The 9,925-nt window shown below is 43.1% G+C and overlaps 1 protein-coding gene across 1 annotated transcript; it reads left to right on the forward strand.

Moving 5' to 3' along the window:
- Positions 1 to 350: 350 nt before the first annotated feature.
- LOC144153905 (uncharacterized) lies at positions 351 to 958 on the forward strand. Its single transcript, XM_077685655.1, has 2 exons — positions 351 to 504; positions 599 to 958. Exons 1-2 carry the CDS (start codon positions 383 to 385, stop codon positions 843 to 845), a joined length of 369 nt encoding a protein of 122 aa, XP_077541781.1. The 5' UTR covers positions 351 to 382; the 3' UTR covers positions 846 to 958.
- Positions 959 to 9,925: the final 8,967 nt, after the last annotated feature.

Below are 9,925 nucleotides of genomic sequence, written 5' to 3' on the forward strand. Positions count from 1 at the left end.
TATCCTACGTAACCTAAACACAACAAAGTGCGGAGAAAGAACCTTTAACTACATCAAGAGCTTCCTGGAGGACAGAACCGCGGTCATCACCATCGGGAGAGCAAAATCGGACCCAATAACATTAGGAGAGCGGGGCACACCTCAAGCGCTCATTCAAGCCTTTGCTTTTGTTTTTTCGGGTACACGGCACCGCGGTTGCCACTTTCATTTTGGGCAAGCCATATGGCGAAGAGTCCAAGAAGTAGGGCTTGCAAAAGCCTACAAAGATGATTCCCTCGTGACTAGCTTTGTGAGAAAAATGATCAGCCTTGCGTTCGTGCCGCCCACGTTTGTGCGGGTCGCATGGCGGCGCCTGAAGGCGGCGGCTCCTTCTTCCACGGGGATGCCACAGCTGATCCTCTATTTTGAGGACACCTGGATGCAGGGCAATTTCGATGTCCAGCAATGGAATCATTACCAGAACGAGGGAGCAAGAACCAACAATATCAAGGAGGCGTGGCACCGGTAAGTACACTTTGCTTAGCGAGATAGGTTCGGTAGTCAGCAAGGAAATATTGTCATCAGCAAGGCGGCATGTTTTTATGTTCCTTATTCGCAGAAAAATCAACAACCTTTTGGGGAAGGCTCACCCCAACATCTATGCCTTCGTGGAATTGCTCAAGCGGGACGAGGCTACGACAAGAGCAACGCTGATGCAGCTGGCCAACGGCGGGCAGGCACGAAAGCGAGATAAGAAGTGGGAAAAGAAGGACAAGGCCATCAGAGAGTTGGAGTCGCGCCTCAGCAACGGCCACCTCACACTGGACACTTTCCTACACTCCATGCAGCGCTTCTGCGGCATATAAGAGGGCAGGCCTTAACTTGCGTGTTTGTACATAGTGTAATATATACACAGGGCATAATAGCATTATATATAATTCTTTTGCGATTTCCTCTCTGGTTTTGATTTTTATTGTCGCCTTATCAACTCCCTACCTCGAACCTGAAATGTTTCTGTAAATAAATTTATGTATTCAGGATTGGTGTTTTTTACTTATATACATTATGTTCTTGTGCGCATGAAGAGTTTTACTGATTGCTTGTGTTTAAAAAGTGCTAATAAATTCACTTTGAAGTAGTAAAACTGCGAAGTCCTCCTTGGCCAGTAAACCGCAGATGCAAACATGGGGCTCCAGTCGTCAGAAACTCGCTGCGAAGGGGAGCACGGAAAAAGATGACCCAATATTGCATGATAGAAACATTCGTACCGCCTTTTTTTTTAAGTCTCTTTACATCGCGTTTCAATACTGCCTACCAGTTATGGTGTGCTGTTGTTTTTTAAGAGTTTTTCACCAAGACTGTATTTTGGCAAACAACCATATTTTGTTATCACCTACAAATAGCCCTGCCAAAGAACACCCATCTTTTATAAGAGTCATACACTCCCAATATTTCCTCCATCGTTGATGTCAATAGTTTTTATCGCAGCTTTTGGTTAATACAAAACCAAGATGGATTGAATGCAACAGAAACAATACGACAATAAACGTTTATCGAACAAGCACTTATACTGCCTCAGCGCTAACGAAGAATGAATACAGCTTTAATAAGAAAACAAGTGCACACCAAGCAGAACCTGAACATGAAATTCAAAGCAAAGTACCAAGAATAAGGGCCAAATTAATGACAAATTGAATATTTTATTGAAATAAAAATTTACAAGGCTAGGAGTAAACATAGTAAGTACGCTGGAACTTTACCTACAAAATTGCACAACTTAATGGCTGTAACAAAAAAAAATGGCGAACCTTGCCATAAGTCGCGCAATGCTTGAACCATAGCCCAGCTGGAGGCTTTCTTCTACGTAAGATAAGCACGCATTGCATTAGGTTAGAAATTGATTATTTACATGTTCCGCCATTGCTTTTCACTGTGGTAGTAATATCCATCGTCGTATCCATCTATATCGTCGTCTTCCTCATCCATGACTGCCGGCCCAGATAATTTTGTCCGCAGGCCTTCCCATTTCTCCCAAAGTGGAACGCGTAAACACGGGCTAGAACCAGCGGCAACCAGCTTCCCGAACTGGGCGTCTGTAGCGCGAGCTGTCTTGGGATCCACCCCCTTGAGGCGCGGAAGCACGTGAACTGCTTTCTTGGTATTTTTTGCGAGCGCCACACGCAAGCCTGGACTTCGCCGGCGCTCGTCGTAAAGCGCGTACTTATGCGCGCGGTAAATGGTGGGAGTACCTATAGGCTATGGCATAACATTGATGACACTGCACACATTACGGCCAGTAACGACAGCTCCGCAGTTAAAAACACAGTCAGGTAGCAACCTGCGTAACAGATAAAAATGTTTTAATTACACGCACTCGAAACAGAAATATCAGTGGGTTACGACAAAATGGAAAAAAAAAAAAAACAGAGATGGCACCATCCTGTCGAAGCGAAAGGCTGCTTTCGGGCGGAATGAGCTGATAGAAATGGTAGGAATTGCCTGATTTTGAATACGTTGCAAGGGCGATAGATGGCGACCATACGTGTTACTCCATGAAACAATATCATACGTGATAGGACTGGTGCTTGTAGTGAGTGCATGGTAGGCAGATCATCAAATAAAAGCAAGTGTAGGTTCGTTTACTGCAATTGCTAATTAATCGAAATAAATAGCTGAAAATTGCTAATATTGCAACAGAATCTCAATTCCGTTAAAAAGACGAAGAGATATTTGATAAACAGACGTGAGCAGTGGTAGACCTTGCTGCGCAGGGCCAGTTCGCGGAAAAGGAGTTTCTTGTGACGCGCGCCTGGGCCGCCGCAGCACAGCGTGGACCACATGACTAGGATGTCCACCCATAGACTACGGTAGCACTCAATACGATAATAAAGAAAACGTTTTCCAGAACAATGCTATCCAATCCAATCTAATCCCATCCAAAAAAACGTATTCCATAAACAGTCTGAGAATTTAAGATTAACCGCCGATCAATAATAAAACCTTGTCCTTGACTGCTTGGGAACTAGTGTTCAAAGGTGATACTTCGGCTATTCCCTTACCAGCAAAAGCCGGTGCCCTGTGTGCAACAGTAGCGAGAATTTACTTAAAGTGTTTTCTGTTTCGAATGGAATTCATTCACAGCTGTATGGTTGTGATGCTCGAGTAATCTTAGTGCTACTGCCCAAGTGACCGGCTCTACTACTGTTCTGCGCAAAAATTGGGCTTACAGAAATCGGAAAAGGTTTGGGTTGCATTAATATTGCTGGACAAAAATAAATTTCGAGGCCGTACCGTCTGAGAACTTTCGCATACCACACACAAAAAACGCTTTTTGCGCGCAATGTCCAAGAAATTTGAAAAGAAAGGGATGACTTCAAAGTGAGCTACTTAAATATCCCTAGAAAAAAAAAGAACTCACAATGAAAACAAGTGGCTGAAGAATGGAATGCAGAGCTATACAATTCTCTGAATGTCTGCGCATCTTTTCACCATTTAATAATAATGTATGCTGATTGCAACATGAACAGGCTTCATTTTAATTACGGCATGAATATGAACGGTGCCAACGGAGTCAAAATTGTATTGAGAGTCGCAAACTGTCATTGGCCAAATACACCGTCCTTTTGTCCTCGTTATGGATATGCATATTAAAGTTAGCTGTTCTGACTTCCACACTTCAGTTCTTTCCCCAGAGTGTACGTAGTCGTTCTGCAGTCAGTCCGTATTTATTTATTTATTTATTTATTTATTTATTTATTTATTTATTTATTTATTTATTTATTTATTTATTAATTAAATTTATTTATTTAGATTACTACATTCGTCCAAAGGGAATTTTTGTAGGAGATCATAGAAGAATGTGTACAGTACGAAAATGGACTGATCAATCTCACACTAAGGCAAAAATTATACGCATAAAAATTTACAGGGACATTTATTAAAAGATTTCAACTAAGAGAGTTGCTCAACATGAAAGAAGAGCAAAGACAAAGGGGAAAATTAAAAAAAAGGAAAAAAGGAAAAACGCGAAACAAGAAAAAGACGGACGTCATATGACACTAATCAAAGGGTGATAAAACTTTGCAATAAGCAGCATTGTGATGCAGTAACAAAATATACATACACAAAGAAAAACCGGAAAAAATTCATGACAACTGAAGTTATATATGCTGCGTTCTATGTATTACAACGTTGTTTGCTACAATATATCCCGTCACTTAAAGTAATGAACTGGCGATTTTTTTGGATTAATTTTATAAAGAAGAAAGATAGCGAGAAGAAAGGCACAACTTCAAAGAGAAAAGGCAGTGAATGAAAATTATTCTGCACAACAGAAACAGAATGCAGTTTTACGCGCCCTAAGCCTGCTTTCTTTTGGCTCTTTTTTTCTTTCGTTTTCTGTTTTTCTCGGCAAAACAGGGGGCCAGCTCCACTCACTAAATCTAAACTCAGAAACTAAAACTCGCAAACTAAAAAAAAAAGAGAAAAACAGAGAGACGTCGCGGTAGCCCTCTTTCCCCTTGACAGGAAGCCCTCCGCCGTGCCCGCAAGGCCGTGCCCACGGAGAGGGGCGAGCAGTTTCCACGGTGCTTGTGGCACGGGTAGAGTAGCACGCAGGGGAACGGAAAGGGGGAACAATAGCGGGAATTTACCTAATATGTTTTCTGGTTGAAATGACATTCAATCACAGTTGTATTTTTGAGATGCCTGTGAAACGAGTAATCTTAGCGCTACTAACACGGTGACCTGACCAGCTGTAATATTGATTAGTTGAGCCTACTAATTGGGGTTATGGAAAAAAGGAAAAGGTTTAGGTTGCATTATTACTGCTGGACCAAAAAAACGCGTGGCATCACTGTCCGAAAACGTTCGTATCCCACACAGCAAAAAGCGTTTCTTGCGCCCATACCACCAAGAGATACGAAAACAAAGGGCCGACTGAAAAAAAGAAAAGTTTCCGCAGTGTCAAATCAGGGACTTAAATAAAACGATTAAATTTTGGAGAAATAGTCGCATCAGCATACTTAATAGTTCCTGGTTGGCTGTATAACATTACAGAATAGCAGAAATGTCGGTTTTAGCTGAAGCGATGAACAGAAGCAACGCATTGACTTATTATAATAGCGAAAATAGAGATAGTTGGTGGAAAGATATTACAAAAAATAAAAGGCAGCAAAATATATAAAAGTGAACATACGAGATCAAAATTAGGCACCTTATATATCTCCCCCCAGATAAAGACACAATAAAAAAAAGCCTATAAAAGAACTACCGGTTCACGAAAAGAAAAATACAAAAACGGACCAAGCACTTAACACCCTGCGGTTGTGCGACAAGTGTGATTGGCTGAGTTAACACACTTAATCGTTATATTTAACTTAAACGGAAATAATGGGTCGAACAAAATAATACGGGAAAATAAAAAAATATATATAACAGTATACTTGCGAAATATACCATATTTTTACCCCCTAAACACAGACTTAGAACAATGAAAAACCCCTCAAAACAACGACGGAAACAGGAATAGAAATTTGTCAAAACTTACCGTAGAGTGCCGTGCATTTGCCCGAAAATGCGGAATCGGCGGCCGTAACACATTTAATTGTAATAATAGCGTAGATAGCGGTAATTAATCGCAGGGAATGTAAAAAGGCATGCATACAAAAACGTAAAAATCCTAAAATATGTACGAGAGTACCAATGAAATAAAAAAAATTTACCTTATATGCCGCCATCAAGAAGCGACGACAAAATTAAAACAAGTCTTTTTTATCTTATAAGCCGCCCTCACGAACCGACGACAAGAATTAAACAATTCTTATAGGATGACGGAAACACGAATAAAAAATTATGAAAAGCACCATCGCCCAAAAGGCATTGTTGTAGGAGATGCATAAAAGAATGTGCACAGTCCAAAAATGGACTCACCAATCTCACGCTAAGGCAACAAATATACAAGCATAAAAATATACAGAGACATTTATTAAAAGATCGCAGCCAATAGTGTTGCTCTACACCAAAGGACCGTCGAAGAGAAAGGAAAGAAATAAAAAAAAGGAAAGAAGTTTGGAAAAGGCGAAGGAAGAGGAAAAACGGGCATCGTATAAAACCAATCAAACGGGTAATAACAATATTGCAATAAGCAGAACTTGGCAGTAGTAATAAAATATACAAATAACAAATAAAAGACAGGAACAAATTCACGGCAATTGAAGTAATGCTGCGTTCTGCGTGTTACAACGTTATCTGCTACAATATCCGGTCACTAGAAGTTCTGCCTTGGCGAGATTTTCAGACTTATTTTTAAAGAAGAAAGATAGAGAGAAGAAAGACCAAATTCAAGGAGAAAGGCAGTAAATACCAATTAATCCGCACACAGGAACAGAATGCAGTTTACGCGCTCTGACTCCGCGTTCTTTTACCTCTCCCCTTCCCCCGTGTTCGGTTTTGCTCGGCAAAAAAGAGGGGCTGCTCCGCTCACTAGAACTAGACTCTCAAACAAAAACTAAAACTCACAAACTAAAAAAAAAAAAAAAACGTCGTGGTAGCCCTCCTCCCCCTTGACCGTAAGCCCTCCGCATCCAGACAAGTTCACAAAGGCCGCGCCCACCCGTGGGGCCCGCGCGGGGAGAGGGGCCAACAGTTTCAAGGGTGGTTCTGGCACGGATGAAGTCGCACGAAGGGGAAAGGAAAGGGGGGATTTCCCCGCGTGGCAAGTGACATGGGGCGGCACTGTGATTTCGGAACGGGGGGATGGCCCGCGGGGGGCGCGTGCTACACCCGTTTTCCGACCACTGCATGGTAAGTGTAGCGTTGGGCTAAGAAGGCAAGGGACTGCTTTCTCGTGGAACCTTTGGAAATTAAATGCTAAACGCCTAAACGACGAAATGTTCATTGAGGCAGTTAAGAAAAAAATTGAAGAGATAGAAAATGAAGACGGTAAAATTGGGGAACAATGGGAATTATTTAAAGAAGCCATAAAAATTATAGCCATAGAAAGATCCACCTGCATAAGGCACGAAGAAAAAATAAAGGAAAGGACATTACGCGACAATTTAAAGAAAATAACTTTGGAAGAAGGAAAAACGCATGGTTGTTTACAGAGGACATACGCAAACTCAAACAGCAACTAGAGATACTAGACGAAGAACGCTACCGCGGGGCACTCGTTCGAGCGAGAGCCGAGCGATTAGCAGTGGGAGAGACGCCAACCAAACGGGCGCTTGGAATCGAAAAGGCACGTGCTCGACGAAATACGATCGACAAAATCGAATGGAATGGACGCGTGTCAACCGATATAGACGACATCCACCAGTATTTCTTTGAATATTATCAGTCTTTGTTTGCGTACCGACCGCATAATGTGGAAGGCTTTATAAAAGAGTACCTCAGCCGTATGCCTAGCCTTGAGGATGAAATTAAAGATAACTTAGAACAGCCCATATCTGTCGCAGAAATCAAGTCAGCAATTGATAATTTAAACCCAGGGAAGTCGCCCGGTTACTTCAAAGAGGGCGTATCACCGGTTTTAACGGCGATGTTTTTAGAAGCATTTCGTCTGAAATACCTTCCACCGTCGTTTTCGTCTTCCCACACGGTTCTGATACCGAAAACAGAAGAAACTGAAAAACTAAAGTTCGTAACGGCGTACCGGCCAATCGCTTTGTCGAACGTTGATTACAAAATATTGATGAAGGTGCTAGCGCAGAGGTTACAAGCTGTGATCACACTTCTTGTAGGGCCACACCAGACGTGCGGCATCAAAGGTCGCACAATCACAACGAATATACACACGGCGAGATGTGTGCTTGAGTGCTGCGACGCCGCTGGAGGCGCCGTTGCGCTGCTCCAGCTTGACCTTGGAAAGGTGTTTGATTGCGTGTCCCAGGATATTCTGTTTTCTGTTCTTGACCATGTAAATGTGGGATCTGTCATTAGTGAGGGTGTTGGCCTGGCGTATCGACGGTGCACCACGCGGTTGATTGTAAATAATTCACTGGGAGCGCCCATTAGCGTGCAACGTTCGGTGCGTCAGGGTTGCCCCCTCAGCCCTCTGCTTTTTTGTATTTACATAGAAACGTTATGTTTAACCATCATACAAAACAACCAGGTTCGAGGATTTCGTGTACACTCTTCTGAAGTCAAGCTTCTCGCTTATGCTGATGACGTTGCAGTTTTCTGTTCAGACAAGGAAAGCGTCACTCTTGTCGTAGAAATCGTGAAACGGTTCGGTGTTGCAACAGGTAGCTTTGTAAACTGGGGAAAGTGTGTGGGATTCTGGCATGGTGATTGGTTGACAACCCCAGACATTTTCGCCAATGTCACTTGGGTCACCCATCCAGTGAAATACTTGGGTATTCCATTAGAGTTTTACAGAGATAGCGAGCCCTACTGGCGTGCGCAAGCTCGGGAGCTGCGTGAGAAAGCGAATAAATGGAGAGCCAATGGTTTGTCTATGTTTGCTAGGGCAACCGTGAGCAACATTTTTCTGGCTAGCAAATTATGGTATGTTATGCAAGCGCTGCATTGTTCTCGGGTGAATATACAACGACTTCACCGCGTGTTCGCTGTATTTGTGTGGGCTTCTACTTGGGAGAAGACCAGTCGAATGAATTTGTTTCGACGAACCCGCGATGGTGGCTTAGGGCTGACGCACCTTTTTGTAAGACAGCTTGTAAATCGATTTCTGTTTTTGCGGGACGTTCAAGACCCTTTTCTGCACACAGTACTTCAAGTGCGGCTAATGCGGGCTTTGCCCGAATTCGTAGTTTCTACGAGTAGTATGACAGGGGGCATCTATGGATACTTTAAAGAGATTGTTGTGTCATCCCGTTTTTTGTTTGCTCGATCTTCGATGCACTATTTGGCTAATGTCACGCGGAAAAAAATTGTATAAGGATGTATGCGATGTTGTCATACCTGTACCAATGTATAGAGTTTTATACTGTGCAGGCCCAGGACAAGATGTTCTAAAAAGGGTTAAGCGAATGGAAGTATCACCAGGAGCGAAGTCTTTCTTCTTTAAACTACACACGGGCACGCTTTCAGTTGCAACATGGATGGAGGGTAAGGGGATTTTTATGCCATGGGGAACTGACTGCTCTATTTGCAAACAACCGGAAACGGTGGAGCATGTCTTGGGCAGCAGTGTTTCTATGGGATGTCCTCCAAAGGACACTGCGAAAGGACTTTCCACTGAACCCCCATGGAATATGGTTGTTATGTATCGAGAGAGAGGATGGGGTGCCGTACGATCTCGTCATGTTGTTGGGCCTGCACAGTATTTGGCGGTCGCGCATGGCATGGCTCAACTGTGATGTACACGCGCGGCCGAAGCGACAATATTTCCGCGAAACTGTTTCCAAGTTCATTGAAATTCAGAGAGCGAAGTTTTCTGTTCCTGAGTGGTTGCCAAGGGTGGAACCCCTCGCCATGCTTAGGGAATTTTAAATGACAACGCCAGTCCACCATGGCATGGCGGCCTTTTTGTAGATTGTGTGTTTTCTGTAGTACCTTTATGTTGTGTTGCACTGTCGAAGACCGGCAATAAAGAAAGAAAAAAAAAGCTCGTAGCTAAATCGGTAAGACAACGAGCTCTCGCTTTGATATACGAGTTGTTCCAGGTTCGATTCCTGGCGGTGCCAGTGAATTCTTTTATTTGTTCGTGGGAGTTTTCTGGTGACACCAACGGTCGCGAAAGAACCCTTGGGGGGTAGAGGTAGAAAGCTTTGCTTTAAAAATGTTGCTAACCGGTTTGACGTGGACGTGGCTTTTTCGGCCCCAAACAAACTGACGAAGTTATGCGGCAAAATAGACAGGATGTTATCTCCCAGTGAGAAGCCGTCAAGAAAACAAGCGTGCCAAGTGAACCATACTTCCCCCTTTGTGCGGTGTGCAACGTGTGTTGTGTATCTGATACCGACGACGTGTGGCCACATGTATG

Source organism: Haemaphysalis longicornis, unplaced genomic scaffold, assembly GCF_048455015.1.
Source record: "Haemaphysalis longicornis isolate Haplotype H1 unplaced genomic scaffold, Haemaphysalis longicornis Haplotype H1 scaffold_9, whole genome shotgun sequence".
NCBI classification, from domain to species: domain Eukaryota; kingdom Metazoa; phylum Arthropoda; class Arachnida; order Ixodida; family Ixodidae; genus Haemaphysalis; species Haemaphysalis longicornis.